At 39.9% G+C, this 21766-nt stretch overlaps 1 protein-coding gene across 1 annotated transcript in view; it reads left to right on the top strand.

Annotated features, from left to right (window-relative positions):
* The first annotated feature begins 5124 nt into the window (after positions 1-5124).
* The window catches only part of egfra (epidermal growth factor receptor a (erythroblastic leukemia viral (v-erb-b) oncogene homolog, avian)), a 39807-nt gene continuing 23165 nt past the window's right edge, over positions 5125-21766 (top strand). The window contains exon 1 of the mRNA XM_068737555.1: positions 5125-5292. Within this exon, the coding sequence (XP_068593656.1) occupies positions 5214-5292 (79 nt within the window). The 5' untranslated portion in view covers positions 5125-5213. The remainder of the gene's footprint in view (positions 5293-21766) is intronic.

Genomic DNA, 21766 nt, shown 5'->3' with positions numbered 1-21766 from the left:
TGTGTGTGTGTGTGTGTGTGTGTGTGTGTGTATTCATTATCACAATACAACAATACATTCATACACTGCAATATTTGCCCTTTTCTATTGAAGTCTAACTGAAGCAGAGTTTGCTTTGGGGGGGGGGTGCAGATGGTGAGATACAAGGTATTCTCACTGGCTTCTCTAACTAAACCTAATTAATTGGTACTTGACAGTTTGTTCTGTTCGCCGGAGGCTTTTCAGCCGTATACCAGGATTTAGAAAGCTATTATTATGGCTTTTATGGAGTCAGTCACATCGAAGCCACATCTTATTTCACATGTCAGAGATATGGCAGCCATGACAAGTTACTAAAATGGTGCACAGATTTACAGCAAGGACCTCTGAAATGAAGCATTTAACATTCTAAACATTGTTTCATGATGTTTGGAAGCATTATCACTAATCATAACCTACAATTTAGTAGATCTGCACAAAGGTGTTGTCATTCTTCTAGGCTTTTGATTTTGACTATTGGTTCATCTGGGTAATAATTATTCTCAGATGAAGTGTATAACAAAAAAAACAATAGTGAATTATAAGTTGTGAGGATCATTTTCCATACAGAAAGTTGATGATATGCTGATGGTTTTCTCTTGTGCTTTCTCCTTTTCTTTTGTTCAGTCTGGGCTGTGAAGCGCTTTCGATCAACTGTGTTGTGTGTGAAGAGCTATATAAATAGTGTTGAGTTCAGGGAGCAAGACAACACATTCAGTAAAAGAAAAAGGCATTCACACATTGGACTTAGGCTCCCTTCTCTTTATTTTTTCACAATATGTATTATTGCGATGTAACATTATCCAAGCCCTTATTCTCATGGCTGATATTCATCTCGGATACCTCATAATTATTTTATGAAACACAGCTTTTGATGTCTGTTTGGGTGGACGCAGCAGATGTTGCGCCGTTGAGTGACAGTGAATCCTATATGATCCCATATGTTGTGCTCTTGTATCCTGCATCCCCACTAACAACAATCCTGTTGTTAGTGGGGGGTTGTTACTTCCCCCGTGCACGTTTTTTTTTTTCTTAAATAAATTTACTGAGATGTTGCTGGTCCATCTGGGCCCTGTCATGCAGATCAGGCTTCAAACCTTCAGGACATTGAGTCGTCTCCCTTCGCAACACAGTCACATAACCTTTCTGCCTCACTGAACCACTTAATAAGACTCCTGGTGTAAAAATCATCCTCTTAGAAGTCTTGTTGGCTTTGACTGTACCCGAAAGAGCTCATATATGAGCTGCATTAATTAACACATACTGCTAATCCAAAATGTCCCTTTAGGTACTGAATACCAGTACTTCTTGGACAAAAGATATGGAAAATGTGAGAATATTATTGCACGGTGGGGTATGTATTTACTTTGCCAGTAGCTGTCATCTCTCCTCTCGCTCTCTCACACACTTTTTTCCTCTCCCTCTCCTTTTTGTACAGTCTCTTTTGAATCCCCAGCGGTCTGGCCATTATTCTGTGTTTGTTTAATGTTTCTGCTTGGTTGACAGACAGCTCTGGTGTGAGGCTCTGAATGGATGCTGATGTGAAACACTGTAAACGCAGGGACGTCTTTCTTTCTTACAGTGGAACATTTCATGATTGAGATGTTGATCGGTGGTGTAGAAATTGGCCGCTGGTGAGAAGCCAAGGTGATTTCTTGACGTTTATTTCTTTAAACGAGCCTCCATTGTGGCTCAGTACGTGGCGAACCTTGGTTCCAAAACGCTTAAAACCAACCGCTGAGTTAGATTCAAATATACGACAAATACGACTCTGAAGAGAAGCAAAAAATTGATTTTCTCTCAAAGTAAACCTTCAATATTTGAACTCTCTTGATCCTCTTAATGAGACTTGGACTATTTAATAGTATAATATGTATAGTCACATTGTCAGTTGCTGCTTCTAAACACAGCATTCAAACTTCGCCCCTCCTCTCCGGGTCAGCGAGTTAGCGAGAAAGGGAGAGAGAGCTAGGGAGTGAATGAAGCAAGGGAGTGAATGAAGCAAGGGAGTGAAGGAAGAGCCTTTACGCCCAGAAAAGTCCCGAACACAGCACAATAATAAGAAAAGACAAAATACAGGCAGAGGGAAGTCTCTGCAGATACAGACACCGCCACACACTTTTAGAGGGTCATAAGTGACAATTAAGAGGGATTATTTTTGTATCAGTCTATACATTTTGTTGCATATTATACCTTTAAGTGTGACACCCTGTGAAGGGAATAACTCTTTCACTCAGTGGAGCTTGCTATCTTCCCGCTGACTTACCGAAAAATGACAAAGGCCATGGATTTATTTCCCAAAGACAGTGCTGAGAACAGTCATCACATCCACACAAAATTGCATACTGTGCCATCTCCTGTGAAACGTTAGCCTCACATTAGGTAATTTCTCCTCGAGGAAAATGGTCATAATGTCACCCAACACAATAACCTCTTCCTCCAACAGCACAACCAAAGACGATTTGGTGAGCCATTAGGCTGCCGTAATGAAATAAACACCGGCGTGAGAAATGATTTCTATCACTCCTGTCCCCATGAGTCTGATCTGTGTACAACAACAAACACATTCAAGCAGCTTGACACGCAGTTAGACTCGACTCCGATCAGACGAACGATCTGTCAACAGTCTAGACATTTCGTCCATTCAACCCCTGCGTGACACTGATACTGAGGGCTTTCTCTCATAAATGCATCAACAAATAAATAAATAAATAAATAAGGGGTGAACGGGTGATTTTAGGAGGAAAAAAACTTACTGATGAGTTTTTCTGTTACGGGCCAAATTCAATGAAACCTCTAGAAGTCAGCTTTGACCCAGATGAGTCATCATCGCCCTATTCTTTAACTTTTGGTGTTCAGCTAAAATAGCTTCAGGGACACTTACATCAGATTTTGTGTGTGTGGGGGGGGGGAATCTACAAAAAGTAGATATTTGTTTGTAAAAATGACCCGGTAGTTACATCTCTAAGTCTCTGGATGCAGTCTTTGATGACGCCCAGCATCAGTGTCATTCGTAGAGCTTCATCTCATATATTTGTGGTGATCTCAGCTCTTTGTGCATAGACCCGCCCAGTCTTCACAGAGCATTACTGTCTGAGTAACATCAAATAAGCTTTTTTTTTTTACTGCAGATATTGCAACATGACAAGAAGAAAAGCATAGATGGAATTACTAATAAAATAAAAAAGAATCCACTCCATTTGTCTTCTCCAGGGTCCTGATGTTGTGCATGTTCACTTAGTGGCTTCATGACTTACTGGGGCACTTAATGAAACTGAGCCTTCGTAAATTCTATTAGTTAAACTTCTGCTTTTCCTGCAATGACAAGTCAAGATGTCTGCTTCCTAGATACTGGAAATTACTCAAAACATGTTTTCATGATTTAGTTTTTTCATTTTGTAGTACACATGCTAAAAGGTGTAAAGTCAAATCATAAGCCTGACTACCTAAATAAAGAGTATTATGCCAAGGGAGACTTAAGAATGCAGCCATCTCACCCTAAATTATTATTACTGAGCATTAAAAGCAGGAAGAGATGGAAGTGCATTTAATCCACCTTTCTAACTGCATGAAAAGTTGCATTTTTAAAGCTAATTCATGTTTTTGAGTTCATTAAATAACTCATCAGGACCCCCAAATCAAACCCCCAAAATTACTATATGTAAGTTCTCGACTGATGAATAGATCCAGAGCTGGACCGATATATCGTCCGATATTATATATATATATATATATATATATATATATATATATATATATATATATATATATATATATATATATATATATATTTATATATATATATATATATATATATATATATATATATATATATATATATTTATATATTTATATATATATATATATATATATATATATATATATATATATATATATATATATATATATATTTATATATATATATGCTTACACGAATAAAAATCCGATATATCGTCCGATATTAGCTTTTTACATTTTTATCCGTGTAAGCATATGCTTACACGGATAAAAATGTAAAAAGCTAATATCGGACGATATATCGGTCCAGCTCTGGATATGGATATATATATATATATATATATATATATATATATATATTGGCTGATAAGCAACAAGAAATTGCAGAACAAAAAATGACAAATGTGTTTGATGTAATAATAGAAGAGACAGTCTCTCCATGTGTGGTTTGACCACTAGACAAAATCTCATTTTTCTTTTTAACTCGCTAGATACTTATCTTGGTCATGATTTAAGGGATCCTAACATGTTTGTGTTTATTTAAAATAAAAAAAAAATATCTATTGATACATCAGATTTTTAAACTCTCAAATATTGGAGTCGGCCCAAAAATCCACAACCATTCAGGGTCCAGGAAATCTTCCAAATATGACTATTAACTATTGAGATCAGCCATCGCTGCCGCCTTCGAAAGTTTACATGCAACTATTCTGATAACATAATCGTTTTAAGTCATCTTTCAAGCAAAAAATTTGAGGTTTTCTAAAGGTACTCTGGATTTTCGGAAACACCATTACTTTCAACCACAGGGGCCGCCAAAATCAACACAAAATTAAGTTCCTTATAGTAGCTTTAATTATGAATTTAAGTGCAAAATAATCAGAGTGAGCATCTTTGAGAAACTTGAGTTTGTATGTGCTTGTTATTATAGATTACGTAATTTTGCATTACGGCATCTCGATATATGATTTCATCACATTATGATTCTATCGAAAGACGATAAATGATTATCAGTTCATTAATCACTGAATGAACTGAATGTCAACAAATATAATCATTGTACCTGTGTTGATACAAGTTATGTGTACTTTTCCATACTGCAGACTATTTCCCGAAAATAGTGTTACTTCATCGCAGAGTACACGCTTCTTTCTAAAAAAAAAGAAAACCTCCAGTGTGCCTAACGTTACCTGAGCAGTCTGAGAGGCGCATCTGTCCTCCCTCTTGCTGACGTCAGAGCAGCCAGTAGTCTGTCCTCGCTGCACGAGCTCGGACTGCTTGAGATATCCGCGAGGAGGAGGAGCTGTCAAAGTTTGAGTTTCCCAGAGAAGGAACAAGTCTTTTACTTAACGAGAAAAAAAAAACCAAAAAGATTTTGGAGTATTGAACAAGCGGAATATCGCGTGTTGTTGGTATGGAATGACACTTTCTCACTGGGATTCCTGACGAAAAACACGATGGCAACTGGTTTCGTGAAGTGGTTCAGTCTCACCTCTCTGCTGTGCCTGGGCTGCTGTGTTCTGGCGGAAAGGAAAGGTATGTCCGCCGAGCTGCTACAACATGAACGGGACTGGGTTGTAATACTCAGCAGCCTTTCGCTTTTCCTCTCTGCTTCTCAGGCATTGCCATTAATACATCTCGCAGAAATCACAGACCGCTCAGAAAGCCGCAGAGAAACTTGATCCAGCGTGGGAGAAAGAAAAAAAAAAGTTTCTGACCGTCTCTCGCTGTTCAGTCTGTGACCTGGTAAAAGTTACACAGAGGCTCGGAACAAGTTTAGCGTTCAGTTCAGATAGTTATTGATAAGGATTACAGGCGCGTGCGCGTGTTTTTTGCCGGGAAGTTGTGATTAATTGGCCAATTTTAAAAAGTGCGAAAATAGGCATCTCTGGTGAAATGACGACGACCCAAGTGCGCAAATTGGCAGCAAATTGAGGATGATGATGCTGGGAGGGGATGTAGATTGAGCAATTTTAGTGGCGTACTTTATTTTCTAGTACCCCTCTTTTCTCCTTTTTTATTTGTAATACTTTGGATCTTTTTTTGTGAGCAGTGTGAGCATTTTTTTTGTCTTTATGCAGCGTTTGACCTAATTGTGTGCAAAAATAGAACAAATAGAGTGATGCTGTCACCTTGAAACACACACTAAGAGCTCTTTGATGCATCCACTAACCAATTTCTCACGTAAAAAAACGTCATATTCTCTCATTTGCTTTTCCCTCTTGAGATCATCCTCTTACATAATAAAAAAAAGATACATGTGCCCAGTTTGCATCTGGTCCTCAAAGGAAATTAGATGAAAATGTGAAGACACTTCATCCTACTTGCATGATTGATTAAAACAAAGAGAGTCTTGAAAGTGTGGTATGGAGGGAGGCTGATGGAAGCATGAAAACAAGTGCTGAAGCAGCAGGAACGGGTTTCTTGGTTTCTCTTGCTCTGCATGTGTTTGTGCTTTCTTTTGGCCCTGAAGTAAAGGTCACAGAAATCGTATTTCTTTTAAGGACATGGCGTGTTTTGACTGCTACTTCAATGCTTTCTCGCTGTTTTGTCTTTTTCTTTCAAAAGCTGAAATTTCAGAACACCCCACTACAGGCCGAGGCGATGTTTGACACATATTTGGCTGCAAAATAATAAGCACGGGAAAGCTGCTACATCTCAATCTCAATGTTAGTGTGATATTAAAAATATTTAAATATATATTCCACATGTAGTTTGAGTGACGCAGAGCTTATAAAGGCCAGATGTCGGGTTAGAAAGTGACCAGAAGTATCACTTTACTCCCTAATGGTTGTAACTTCCTATTCTCATGAATCATCATTGTCCACACTCATGGCGCTGTTCCTCCTCCTTATAAGCAGATAAGCGCGGAGTGTTTGGTGCCAGCAGTGCACGTGCAAGTTGCATCTTCCCCGTCTGCTCCAACAAGCAACAACCAATGCCGGTTTCCAGAGAACCATAACAAATCAAAAGTGTTTGTGAGCCAAAAAGACAGAGTCCCTAAATATTTCCGGGCATCTAAACAAACTAGACTTTCATGCTGCAGCAAGCCTCCCGCAGTAAATAAGGATTTTAGAATTTTATTAAGACCACAGAAGATTAGAAATGAACAGCTGTAATGATAGTTATGGTATGCATTCAAATTTGGTTTAATTACTGTTCATTTCCATTTGCAGGGAAAGTATGAGCTCTGCCATATGGTCTGACAGTTTTAGCTGTTGTTGTTGTTTTTTTTTATTTTTGGCCAGAGGCTAAGACAGATGTTTCTATGTGGCAAACAATGTTTTCCTAGAACGCAGTGTCCATAACAGTTAAAACTTGATTAGAACAATATGTCAAACTCCAAACTGAAGCATCAAAGATAACCAATTATTGGATATGTGGGTTGTTTTATACTTTGATAAACACAAGTAACACTTTGTTATTGATTAAAGTATAGTAGCTGGAGGGTGCAACAATGCGTTCATGAGGTTGTGCCATCCAGTTTGCAGTTGGCTTATCCATTAACTCAAAATAAAACTCCTTAATAAGCCACACAACATATTACTGAGAAAGTCTATGATCCATGGAAGGATTTTCAGTTATCAACGTCATTACAAATTAGTTTCTGGTTTCACTTTGCCTCTCTATTGGATGTTGATGTTCCTGGTGGGCTGATCATGTAAAAACAAAACTATAATTATAAGTGAATTAAGACTGGGTTTGGAAAATATTGCGGTAATAGACATTAGACAGCTTTTCTTTTGAAAATCTGAGGTGTTATTGTTCTGTCTGGCAGATTGATAAAGGATTACTGATACTGACTGAACCTTTAGACAACTTTTATTTTGAAAATCTGAGGTGTTATTGTTCTGTCTGGCAGATTGATAAAGGATTACTGATACTGACTGAACCTTTCTGAGTGTGTCAGTTGCAAATCCACCTAAATCAATAAATGTAAACATGATTTATTCCTTAAAATGTGAAGTAATTAAAATGGTACAGTACTTGAGGTGCTGTAATATAACATTAATCTTACAGTCAAACAAAGTATCTTCAAAATATCAAATCAAACAGAGAGAAAAACAGTCTTGTTCTAAACTTCGTGACAATGCATTTCTGAGATAATCCAAAGGGGGTTGAAAGGTTTTATGAGCCTTAAGAAGGATGATAATTTCCTCAGCCCACAAAGGAGCATGTAATCCTTCGATTTATTCTAAAATCACCAAACCAGGAGATACATGGTTTTCAGGGATGGACGACTGTTCTGATCTAATAGTGTCTATTTGCTGTTTACACTGAGAAGTGACAAAACATTTTCGAGTTGAGAAAAACTTCAAATTGATGGAGATCATGAGTAAGAAACAAACCATATTGTTCTGTGTTTTGGGTGTGATCTTGCGGTTTTCGAGTGGTAAAGCTGTCGCAGTTATCCTTGTCAACTGCATGTGCGCTGTGTGAGGGTGGACAACTTGACAGGTGTAGCAAGAGTCATGAGGGGGAACCTTTTTGCAGTAATTTCTAACAGTTAAAAGTATCAAAATCAGCTGTGACCAGTGTTTTTCTTTGCCAATCAAAAGATGAATGACCAAAGGTATGGAATTATAATTATCAACGGATTCTTTCCCACATGGTCGTTTAGCCCACCCCCACTTGCAGTCCTGTTCTGGGAGGACATTAAAGCAGTTTGGAAATAAATTTGAGATTTTTCTAATGCACCTGACAGCGAGCAGCCCGTCCCACAGGAAGTCACCTGACAGTCCTCCGCTCGGCGACAGCCTGCCAGGGCGTGATGGCTTCTGTGGGAGTCAGACAGGACTTGCTGAATAATAGAAAAGCTCCTGGTCCCGCGCGCTGGCATGCTCAGTTTATTAACTGTCATCATCTGTGGGGAGGTTGTAAATAATGCCCACAGCTTCACCCGGCAGCCAGCCACAAGTAATAACCGTGGTGATTTATTTCCCAGATGAAATGCTAAATGGTTTTCGGAATCAATTGGACTCCCTGTGTTTGTGACTGTAGTTGTACTGAAGAGTAGGGGTTTCAGAAATAGGGAATATTGAGCTTTGCGGTATTATATTTTGTGATACTGCAGCGATTCTCAAAAACAGTGTTGATTTTTAATTACATGTAAAGATGAACTAAGATAATACTTTATTTAGTTTGTCCTCGCTATGATGTTGGAAATGCAGAACCCACTGTTCAGATTCCATTAAAAAGTAAACTTTTTTTACCCACATTTTATGCATATGGTGGTGTGTTCTTGCTACTATGACAGTTTTCCTAAAATTGCAATGTATCACAATATATTGAATACGTATCGTATTGCCAGATTTCGGCCGATACACATCCTCTACTGAGGTGATGATTACATTTTTTTATTATATGCTTCAATATTTCTTCTACCTTTCAATGGTGAATGTTGCTTTTCAAAGCGGCCAAAGCACAGACACAGATATGAGGTGAACCGAGAGCCCCTCTAACTGGGTTAACCTGTGAAAGATCAAACTAATCTCAGGGGCATGTCAACAGCTAAACCCATAATCCTTGATGCGAGGCTCCCCGGCTCTCTCTTTAGGCACAGGATAAACCGCTTAAATATCAATATGCTTTTTCCAGAGTTAATGGGTTGTACAAGTTCTGGACACAGAATGAGATTGGAAGATAATATATACATCGGTGAAGTCCAGCTCTGTCCTTTGCATTTAAATGTGCTTGCACACCTGCAAAAGTTGAGCTGAATCATGACAAAATTTCACTCCTGCAGTGCATTTCAGCATCCTGAGTAAGTGCTTTTCCCTCTGTGTTGTGTTGGGATCGAGCAAGCCAGCTTTCCTCATCAGTCATTCATTTTCTTTTCTGCATCACTTTCAGGAAACCATGCCTTTTGTTTTCATTAAAGCCCACTCTCTGGGATTAGATGGATGTCTGTAGTGAAATACAGGTTATGATCCTGTGTAATCCTAGAATCTGTAGTCGGCGTCTCAGGGTCCAGAGTGGCCCTGGTGCTACTACTGCTGCGTCTCTCCAGGTCCTCTGATGACCTTCCCAGACTTCCATCTGCTGCAGCCATTGTTGGAAATACGGCTTTTTTTTTTGTTCGGGGCCGTGGGAGTTGGCTTTCATTGACGCCCTCCCTCCCAGCTTTTGATAAACTCCACCGTGTCTGAGTGGTGGAGATTTAGAGAGCTGCTAGTGAGGTGAAGGACTTTGGTTTCACTCTGGGACAATAGCACCTCTGTAGAGGGGCAAGGTTATCTGGCAGCACTGATACTTTTGTAGAGCGACCGAGGCCTGTGTCGTGCGGCAGCAGACGCACCCGAGGCTAGACGGGCATGTCATCGAGATGGAACACAGAAGTGAAGCAGCTTTTGTTCTTCTTACTTTTAACCGTAACAACGCATCTGAATACAGTAAATCTATTGTGTAGCTCTTAAAATCAAGTAGTTACTGCAGTTCTGTAACTGCTAATTATGTGTCTGGTTCCATTGTTTTTATGTCTAGAAAAAACACAAACAATAATGTTTTATGCATTGTTCTCATGTCTGCCACGACTATTTAATAAGTCAGGAAATGCTGCCTGCTGCATCATACATTTTTACCTGTTGAAAGCTCTTCTTTTTGAACCTCTTAACCAAAATAAACCAGAATAAACCAAAATAAATTGCGTATTAACTGCAGCTACTAAAATCCATTATGTTTGTATACATCCACTGAGAAGCCAGCATGGAATAAGTGAGTGAATGTGGTTACTCATTGAACTGATTTGCGTCCTTTGTTTGTACATGGTACCAAAGTGATCCGCTGCATTTATGGCCTTTCCATGATCCACTGGCTGTGCATGAAGTCTCCAGTGGAAAGAGACCCAGGAATTCACGTTGGAAAAAAAGGCCCTCTGCTATCTTCCCACCTCATCAGACGTAGTGTCGTGTTAAAAGGGAAAAGAGGCCACAGGCCAATTTGTGTGTGTCCATCTCCTACAGGATGCCTAGGTGAGGGGCTGTTTAGGGCTCACAACTCTGTGTGATTTCATTCTTTTGCGGTAATGTTGTTATGACCTTATCTTTGGAAAAACATTACTTTCCGATGCTTCTCACTTTGTATAAGATGCATCACATGCATTATGTGATAGTTAATGAAATAGCTTTAGGTTTGTGACGGTTATTCGCTGGAAAAAACTTTTTAAAGACGTGAGCTTTAGAAAATGGTAACAGGAATTTTTTTTTTTTTTAACAATCTATTGACCCAACAATTAGTCAAGAAAAGATCTGTAAATTATTTAACTGTCAGTAACATAAATGCAAATGGTATGTTAAGCATCCTCAAAGAAACACACTGATGCATCCTCTCATTTTATTATCATCTGTATGTACTCCATGTTAACAGTATTAGTTTTAGCTCACGGTGGACTGCTAACCACAGAAACATAGTGTGGGAACAAATGCATGACTTACTTTAAGCTCAATGTAGGGGTTTAAATAAAGAAAAATATCGTTCTCTTTTGGTTGGCTGGATTGTAGATATTTGCCGATGCACACCCTTGACATTTATTCCATTTGCAGCAACTGAAACATTTCTTACCAATTCATTTCGGTAGTGAATGAATTATTAGTTTTTCGTGCATTTGACGAAGCAGTTTTCGAATGTGTCCTGTCAGGCTGGAACTACTGAGACAGTAAGTCAGCGCTACTAGTGAAGGTAAGGATGGAAAGTGGAAACCAAACATGTTTCCATCTCGCAGAATTTCAGCTTGGACGAAAACCATGGTTCGAACCCGCTCAAGAGAAATTTGTAGCTCAATCCAATTCAGAAAGGCTAGTGAACAGGAATAGTCTGGGGGCATTTTTCCCTCACATATAAATCTTTTTTTTGTATTTGTATTCAGTAAGTAACTTTATGGACCTCCGTGTCACCATGCAAATGTACGAGACTTCAATGAGATGGACAGGGTTAGTGCACAGATTGAAAGAAGAATCCCAGCAAAGGGAGAAAAACAGGAAAGTCGAAGATACATAAACAAACATCAGAAGGATGGGGTGAGATCTTTGGCGTTAAAATTTGTGCCCTCCCTTAATCACTCATCAAGTGGGCCCCGGCCTGTCTTTCTAGTTTCTATTGCTCCACTTTGGCATTCAAATTGGATATGAGAGTCCCTCACCAGTATCCCAAAGACCTCACTTGGGTGTGGCATCTTCTCCGATGACTGAAGGGTCATTCTGAGGAGCAATGTTCCAAACGTGGCTCGCCCAAAAGAGGAATCCCCCACAGGGAAGGGAACAATAGCTTCACAAACAAATCTCCATCTCAGAATATTTCAGAAGAAAGCATTGGTTGATGGGTGGTGGCCGATCTCTGAAACTTGCATTTAGCCTCTTCCTGTGTGGTCCATTAGCCTAATAAACTAAAGGGTGCATTTTAAGCCGTGACTCACTGTTAGTGGTTGGAGTCTTGTCGCACATTATGGTTCATTTATTTAATTTTTTTAATAAATTAATTCTTGCGTTTGTCAAAAGAAATCAGGATGGAGATCCAGGATGTTTCATTTGTAATCCCTTTTGCAGTGTAGAGAGAGGGGGGTGGGAGGGGGGCTTCCTGCCTCACATCCTGATTAAAAGGATGTAGGAGCTCCTTAACAGCTTAAACCTGAATGATTAGTTGATTTTCCATTAGTTTGTATTGACTCTGGTCTAGTGTGTTGCTTCAGGGTTTAGCTCTTTCCACACTCATACCTGTGCAACAATGGAAAACCGACATTAACGTATCATTGCACTGCTTGACATGACTTGAACTTACTACAACACAACATGTTAACGTCAACAACTATATCTAGTTAATTTGTAGAATCCATAATTATTATGTATATTCATTATTAAGTCTGATGGTTTCTATCGCTTGACTACTTATGAAAAATCGTGTTTTCTTTGCCAATGTGATTAAGGCATTACATGCTTCGTTGCAAGGGCGCGGTAGAGTGTCAGTCAAGATCTACAGTGTGTGACTTTCCATTATTGAAAAGATAATAGAGACGAGTAATAACTAGTCAAATAGAAACAGAAGGCTTTTGCCTTGTTATGTTTTTGATGACCCTGCCAAATACTAACTGCATCCTCTGCAAGAAATAAAGACAAACGACTTCAGTGATGTTATAATCTTGTAACTTGATGTCAGCATTAAGACAAGAATGGTTTATTAACTTGCTGATTTGATTTGCACTGTTGGAACGCATCGGAAAATAAGAAACTTGCTTTCCAAAAAAGACTTTCTCACAAGCATAAAATATATTCAGACATGTTTCTTGTTAACTGATACCTGTATTGCCTCCAGGTTTCTTCTAGTCTAGACCCCCTGTCACATTTTTGAATGGGCCTGGTATTGACATGTTGCAGAGTGCAAAGCTTGAATTCTCTTACAGCGTTCCTATTGTGGTAGGCTTCCCTGGGCTTCCGAACAGGAGTTTCTCCTCTACAGAAAATATTAAAAAGGCTGAAAATGAGCCAATATCCATAGTGGATGGGTGGCCAAATACGATAATGAGGCAAATCCCATGACTGACAAACATACACAAAGAAAAAGGAAAGAGCATGAGATAAATCAGTTCTCATCCAGTGTCAGTGGCTCATGTGTGGACCAAACTTGAATGGATGTCTCCTTCCTTGCAGAAACCCCAAGTCTTTGGACAAAAGGTTCTTTATTCAGGATTTTGTCTTCTTTGACACTGGCTTATCTGTCTTCCTTGACCTTAGCTTGCCATGTAGACATGACTTTACAGCTCTGTGTAAACAATGAGGAGAAAGGCATCGCTGTGTGCTAAAAGTTGTGTAGGCTCTAAAGGTATAAGAATCTATTTAGCTTTTCTTGGAGTTTTATATTGGATTATTGCATTTAATCCTACACACAAATATCAGTAGAATAAACACAAATTCATGTCTTGAGATGGTATCAAGAGAAGTCTGCAGCCATGAGGCCGCACTTAGGCACAGCAGGTCTTTGAGTTAAACGCTAACGTCAACATGCTATAATGCTCCGTAAGACAATGCTAACATGCTATGTTTATCTAAGTTCATCTTATTTTAGCGTGTTAGCATGCACACATTTGTACACCTGAAGCTGATGGAATGGTCATTCATTTTGTAGGTATTCGGTTGTAAACTAAAGCATTTGACAAATTTAATTTTGACCTGATGATGGCACTGAATGAAAAAGAAGGATTCTCAAAGTTATTAGAATTCATCTTGAGGGGAACGTGAATATCTTCACCAAATTTCACAGGAATGTTTGCAATATTTGTGGAGAAATTTCACACAAAACCATGAAGGTCCACCTTCAGAAATTGACCAAAGTCATTTGGATTAATCTTCTATGCACCAACTTTTGTTGCAATTCAACCAATAGTAGTTGAGATAATTCAGTCTGGTCAAAAGTGTTGGACGAACGGACTGACGTTGCCTTCTAGAGCCATTCTACTTGTGTGGCTAAAAAAGTACTAAATGCTTGTTATTTTTTATATGCCTTTTTTATATGTCTAAAGGTTTGCCTCCAAAACTACAAGCACTACAATCTCCTCATAGATCAGTGAAGTATAGTTCTGGCAAGCAAATAGCAGACGTCCCTCCTCATGACATAGCTGTCTGAATTACGACAACAATGATGATGATGGCGGCTGCTGGCAGTGTACTTTGGCGGGGGTGAGTTAGAAAAAGAAGATGTCAGCCCTTCCCTCACCATGCGTCCAGGATTTTACAAGCCAACATCACTTCTCAGGGATTTCATCAGCATCGTAAAACGTATTTCATCCAAGCCATTTATAGACGAGTTGACAGCATTGTTCATAGTATTGTCGCGGTGGCAGGGCTCGGCTGCAGAGTCGATCTGTGATTTGTTTAACTCCCGGAGCACTAAAACATAATGTGCTCTAAACACAACACGCCTTCTGTAGTACCTTTTCTAATTGCCTAGTAAGTTTCTACAACACCAATGCTTCGTTGAGCTCAGAATTAATTTCCTGGTGGGACTTTGAGCGGAACATCTTCATTACCACATGCTTTCATAATTGAAGCCAGAGGCCTGTAAAAGAGAAGGAATTGTGCTTGCTTCACTTGCAATGTTTCCCTCTATGTAAAAAAGGGTGGAACTGACCCTCTTATTGCAAGATTGCCCACTAAGCCATTAGGGGAGGCCATATATTTTAAGAATGTTCCCATGCACTGCATCATATTACAGACCCATGACATTTAAAGCATCACTGATAAACGATCAATGTCTGCTACTCTCCTTTCATTTTCATAACAAACCACTTGAGCTGTGTAGCAAGGTGGAGAATGGCTTCCCTGGTAGAAATACCCTGGAGTGCACAGCTGGACCAGTGCCAGGCAGTAAGGATTAGCCCTGTGGACCTGCAGTATGTCCACTATATCAACAACATCTTTCTGAGCTGATTAGAAGGCAGTCTGGGATTATTTAATATAAATGCACTTGAATAGTTTTTATCCCAGTATTATTTCAATAATCAGTCACCCATTCAATTTCCAAGAGATTAAAAACACATTCTTATTGAGATTTTGGGTCAAAGGACATTTAAACAACCCACAAAACAAAATGCTGGCTTGGTAAGTCAGTATTTTGTACACTTTTTATGTGCTGCTTATGTCTTATGCTTCCAAGAAATAAAGTCATCTGATGGATCATTCTGGACTATAAATGTTTGGCGCATGTTGATCATTTAAAAAACTTCTGAAATGAGATCCAGAATTTGTAGCTGGGAACATCATTACATCTGTTGAGCTGTTTTTAACTGATAAAAAAACAATCCCGCCACACGGTTCATTTAGGAGCTGTTCTGGAGCTTTTGATCATTTCACACAATTCTTGTTTTTATGGAGTGTTTATATTTTTCTTTTTCTTTAAACTTTAAGGGCCTCTCGTCCATGACACCTTCATAGTGGAGATGGACAGTTCATTTTGGACCATTTAGTAGCTGTTGTGGAGCTTTCAGTCTCAACATGTTTGTACATGTGTAATATAAACCAAAGTGTTTAACCCCATTATTAAGGTAATTGTTGCATTACAGTTGGTTGTATTTTCTGTATGCTATTCAACTGGTAACTGGCCAATTTGTCCCTTGGTTGGACATTGGATAACTATAATGTTGGAAAGGTTTTGTATCCTGGCTTATACACAGATCGTCCACTCTCTGGAGCGGTCATAATAGTTTCTAGTGTGTTTCATAGACAGTGGTTCTTAGTCAGGGTGCTTGTGTTCAGCAGTGTAGCTGGTAGCAAGAAAAGGTTCCAGCCTGCCAAGTCTGATGACTTTGTTGACTGACGCAAAGCAGCCAGGCCATAGGTTGTGCAAAAGCCCCTCTGTGTCTCCGTAGTGAGGGGGCGGCCTTGAAACAACCTGCCTTCCTCAGTCATAATCATCTTAAACAAGCTACCGCATTGTTTCGGAGCTTTGTTGACCGTGTTTTTTTTCTGGTGCAGGATGAGGCCCCACGCGTTAACAATGGATGAAATCTGAGCCGTGGGCTTGTTGGAGAGGTGTTTGATGAAAAACTAGCACCATTGTCTGTCAGTCGCTGCTGCTCACACTATGTCAGTGGCGATAGAATTGTTTTGAAATTACTCTGAAGATTACAACGGAGCACTCCGGGGCCCCCGAGTACTTGGCAGCGGCACCCCTCGTTGCATTTCAAACATTTCAGTTTGATGTGTCAACAGGAAGACGTAGCTAAATTCTTACGAGCTTTCCTAGCCTAATTAAATTGGTCATGCTTTTGGCGAGTACCACGCAGCATGTAACAAAATACCCTTTCAGAGAATTGAAAATTATGAGAGCTCCTCTGCTGTCCGAACTGATTCCCCCGAGCTCCGTTTGTCCCTGACTCCTGCCCTCTGCCAGGGTGGATGAGGAAGAAACTACTCATCTGTGGATTTAAAGGCCTGCTGATGTGTAAACCAGAGGTCAAAATGGTGAGTAAGGTCTGAGCAACAGAGGGCAGTTTACTAATCCAAACCCCACGGCTTTTGTGGAATATTCCTTTTATGGGGTCTCTCTCTGTGAAGAGTTGTTGGAGACATGACTAAGGCAGTAACAGAGCTGTTGGCAGGCAACGCTGCGAAACAGCGGTTAGACCTACACACAAATGAGCCTGTCAGCAAATCGGCTAAAAATAAGAAACCCTTCAGCAGAAAGGCGGCCTCAAGGAGCGTCTATCTTCTTTGTTTAGATGGAGCGAGGAGTCCAGTGAGTGAGAGTTATCTGTCCTCTCTTGATGTGCACCAATATGGGCCCGCTGCTCTGCACTTGGGAAACGCTTAAACCAACAGGGGGATTCCCGAAACACAGCTGCTTTCTGCTGCTGGAACGATGTGTGAAATGTGTGGGTTTCTTCGCTTGAGGTTGTTGGTTTTCTTTCAGTCTTTGTCTGCTCTTCTTTTCCAGGCATGGCTTAGTGATGGTCGGTGGAAGGGAAGGAGGAGAGGGGGAGGGAGGGGAGACAGTGAGTTAGCAGCAGTGTGCTCGCCGCCCACTCCCTCTCCAGTCTTCTTCCCGTGCTTCCTGTGGGATTGAAGAGGAGTATGGTTTTAACAGAGAAGGAGAAAGAGAGAAAAAAGAGGTGGAGTGGGGGAAGGGGGGGTTGTCTTGACTAGAACCAGCTTCAATAGGGAGAATGTCTGGACGTTAAAGAGGAAGTGGGTTTAATGTTGGAACATTTGGAGAATGGTGGGTGCATTATTGGAATTTAAATGGGGCTGGGGCTAACGGAGGTTGTGTGAGCTTTATGTAACAGGAGTTGGATTGTTTGGTGCCTTGATGGAGGACTAATGGACTTTCCAACAGGGCATATGGGAGAATTTCCTGACTAATGATATGTATTGTTTGATTATTTGGGCCATCATGTTGGGCCCCTCATATACCGGTCACAGCTGGAGAGTAATAGGAGTGCAGCTGTGTTTGAGTAACTCCAATAAATCAGCTATGTGCCCAGTAATTTATTCTTGTAACATTTATGGGTTATTTATCTCTTCGGTTATGGATATCACTATTGGGTAATGAATGCATCATTGACTATTGAGACAAACGTGGAGTGTTGATTAGTCACAGCAGAAGCTCAAATGATAACCAGCATGAATGCAATGAAAACTCTTCTTGTAAGTCAATAACCACATATTAATAACCACATATTAAACCTGTGGTGGTATGAAGCCATGCAAACATTTTTGCTTTTATTTGCCCAGGTTTTGAGATGTTTGTCTCCACTCCAATACAATAGAGATGAATGGAATCTAGTGACAAAATCTTTGACAAAAAAACCCTGCTGTAAACACAGCATTGACATATCATAACATCACACATCATGTGGACACATAACAACATTAGTGATTATTAGATTTGGTGTTTTGGGCCACCTGGCATTTGTTACAGCAATATCGCTCTTTTATTTTCCTTTAACTAGCTGCTAACCTTTTCTATCTACGCTGTTTGACAGGTGTTGTGTACTAGGTTTATCACAGCTTCTCTGCTGAAAACAGCTGGAAGCAATACAGATGAGCAGTGAGAGTCGAAAAGTTGTGTGCTGAAAAAAACCAAACAGTGAGCTGGAATACGCTTTAAATCTTACTATAACTGAGGGGAACTGCAGAGTTGGGTGGTATATCTACAGTATGTTGGTGTCACCATGAAAGACCCCTTTAATATCACAAATAATCATCGGACACATTGTTCATATACAAATATTGATTTCAGCAGCTTTAAATAAAGGAAAAATGTCCCTGTTACTGTGGATAATCCACAGACTTCACTCCAGTGACAGTTTTCATTGGAACTACTGTTGATGAAAAATGTGTTTCTTTGAAAACTGTTGCGAGGTCTGTTGAGTAACAGGGACATTGCATCCAAACACATTTTTCAATTGAATTTCATAAAGTCCACCTATTGCTGTAAGCAGTACTACAAAATCTCTTTTATTGGGTTGCACTTCATTTATTTGGGGTGAACTTTGGACCTTTAACTCCATGTAGATGTATAATATCTATATGCTGTATATTTATTTAATCCTAAGAATCCAATTGGCTGCTATCTAGCGTCTAAATGAAACATTAAATTAGACTAATTAATCATATCCCTTAAGCTCTAATAAATGCTGATCACAATATGCAGAAGTGTGAGTATACATACTGTATTCCTGTGTTTGTACAGAACCTAAATCCACGGTTTCGTCACGCTGAGGCGGAGCGTAAACATTGTGATGAGCCCAGCCACAGATATCTGGATTGTCTCACTGACTGGTAGAGAGTGCTCTTCAGGAGCGGAGAGTAAACATTCACCCTTTTGGTCTTTATTTGGTCACTTTGCTCTGCTTTTAACAGACTAAACTTCACTGACTTGAGCTCAAACTCAGTCGTGGCCGGTGAGCGTATATTCACACGGGTTAAACTGTTTAGAGGACATGTGACGTAAGCGCTGGGATGCTTCATCTGCTTGTGTTCTACAGCTGGGCCGCTCCAGTGTTTTGTCCCGTTTGTGAGCCGTCAGGGAAAAAGGTCAGCCACGTTCATAGATCAAGTGTGTGGCTCTTAACACCCCCTTTCCACATTTCGACCCACAGCCGGCCGCTAGGTCCCACATCTACATCTAGTTTAGCTAAACCACAAACCACTCCTGACTCTCCTTTCTCCCTCAGTTTCTTTTTTTTTTCTTTCTCTCTCACTTCCTTTCCATTAGTTCTCTTTCTCCAATTGTACATGAAGTTAGATTTAGACGACAATCAGCTACCATCTGGTTCAGCATCGCGGGGTAGCCGTCTGGATCTGACCCTGTGCAAAGATCAACTTCCTGTGATGTCAAAGGGGCTTGTGTTGTTGCATTCACTGGGAATAGGGAGGGAAAGTGGGGGGGTATATCCTCTAGTCCTTACTGGCCTCTTTTTGTCTTATTCTGAGGGCCCGAGATGTTTTCTCTAAGGATTGATGCATCTCCCACGCAAAGGAAGATTGTGTTTCCGCCTGTACAGAGAGCAGGATATCAGCATTTTTTTTATGTAAAACTACAAAGTATGTTTATAAAAATATAGTACACACTCTTAAAGAATGCAAATATGACCACTTGTGCTGCTGGTTTTCCCATTATATGACATTTGATCCCTCATCTCCTCCTGAATCTTTGCCAGCAAATGTAGTGGAGGAAGTATGAGCAGAATGCAAAGAAAGACTCAAGGAAGGAAGTGGATTTTTTACCTTTCATTCACTGATGGGAGGCTTTGAGAGATTTATGATTCCCTGAAATCTGGAGTACTTAAAATATGAGTCGACGCAACCCCAAGTGGACCTGGACGGAGCAGAAAGCAGAGCGTGTGTTTTTTTTCTTCCACATCTTATCAACATCTTCTTACGATACGTGTAGAGACATATGAGGGGGTTAACCATAACTTTCTCTAAATAAGGGAATCAATCTTGGCATGGATTTGTTATCAGCGGAGGGACACTGCAGATTGAGTTACATAAGATACTTTGCCATAATGCTGTTGACTCAGAGAGGGAAATAAACAAGTCATGTCAGTTAGCATTGTTACTTCCCTTTAATTATGTATAAGTTTTCAGATAATTTCATTATCAGGCTCTAGACACAGCGTAATTGAATTGCAGGTAGTGAATGAGAGGAAGAGAACGCGGCAGGGCCATTTCTGTTGTCTGTAGAAAAGTATAAAGCATGATGATTTAAATGTATAGTAGATGGCTCAGTGTACCAAAGGAAACCATTAGATGGGTTAGAGAAGGGTTTTTACTCCGGAGAAGTTTAGTTTTCGTTTGAGAACATTCAACATTTCCTCTCATGGCCATCAAAATACAAAGTTTGGTCCAAACATAAATGAGACCTCAGAATGTGAATTTACGCCAGACTTTTTTTCCTTTGGTTGGTTTTGGTACTTAACATTTCCCATTTGATCTTACCATGTTTAGTTAACGTGTCTCAAATATTTACTGTAACTTTTGTCTGCGTGACTTTGGTTTTATACCCTGCTTCACTCTTTCCCCCTCGTCTCTGTCAAATACGTTTTTTCAGCTTCAAAGTTGAGAGAAAAGGTTTACTCTTGAAGTTTGGTGCGAACGCTGATGACATAATAAAGGAAATGGACACAATAACACAAACACCTGTATCACATGTGCAATCCAGGCCCTCAGTAAATGCTGCCTTTGGAAAGCTTTTAAAGGGAAAAGTTGGATATTTTCATGTCTGTCTGTTAGATATAGAGCTAAAACCAGCAGCCAGTTAGCTTAGCATAAAGACTGGATACAGAGGGAAACAGCTAGCCTGGCTCACTGATTTACATTTTACACCTGGTTTATATAATCTGCACAAAAAAAGTTGACTTTTATGGGGGTTATAAACAACACAGAGGCAGGCTAGCTGTTTCCCCTCGCTTCCTGTCTTTATGCTAAGCTAAGCTAACCACCTGCTTGCAGTAGCTTCACATTTCCCATACAGACATGAAAGTGGCATCAATCTTCTCAACTACCTCTAAATAAATATAAATATTTATCCCGAAATGTTGAACTATAAGTTCATATTTTGTCACGAGAGATTCATGATAACCTCGCAGTATATTGTAAGGTTTCCCTGCGATTTTTTTGCTTTACATGCAAATGAACAAACTTTCAAGCATTATATGAAGCGATTTGAGTGATTATTCCTCAATGTCCAGCTCTTGGAGAGGAACACAGGTGGTTGAGACCCAGATTTGACCTGGATTCTCTGCAACAGTATAGCGTGTGCATTCTCAATTTCACATCTGGTTTGTGGAGTGTGTGCTGAGGGTGGACCTGAACAATGAGCTAATTATCTCATATAATTAGCTTAGCCACTCTTTTTCTGTAGCTAGCAGATCCAATAGCCTCAAGAAACGAATATCTGCCCACACACCCTTGACTTCCAACGCTAGTCCCCGAGTAAACATCTAACGAGTGATATGCAACCGCACATCTCAACAAGCTTAGATGACTAATGGTCGGGTTTATGGAGTCTTTTGTCTAGC

The sequence above is a fragment of the Cebidichthys violaceus genome, unplaced genomic scaffold (assembly GCF_023349555.1).
Source record: "Cebidichthys violaceus isolate CVI_PGR_0920_01 unplaced genomic scaffold, fCebVio1.0.p SCAF_8, whole genome shotgun sequence".
NCBI classification, from domain to species: Eukaryota; Metazoa; Chordata; class Actinopteri; order Perciformes; family Stichaeidae; genus Cebidichthys; species Cebidichthys violaceus.
This window is presented reverse-complemented; position numbering and strand designations above follow the sequence as displayed.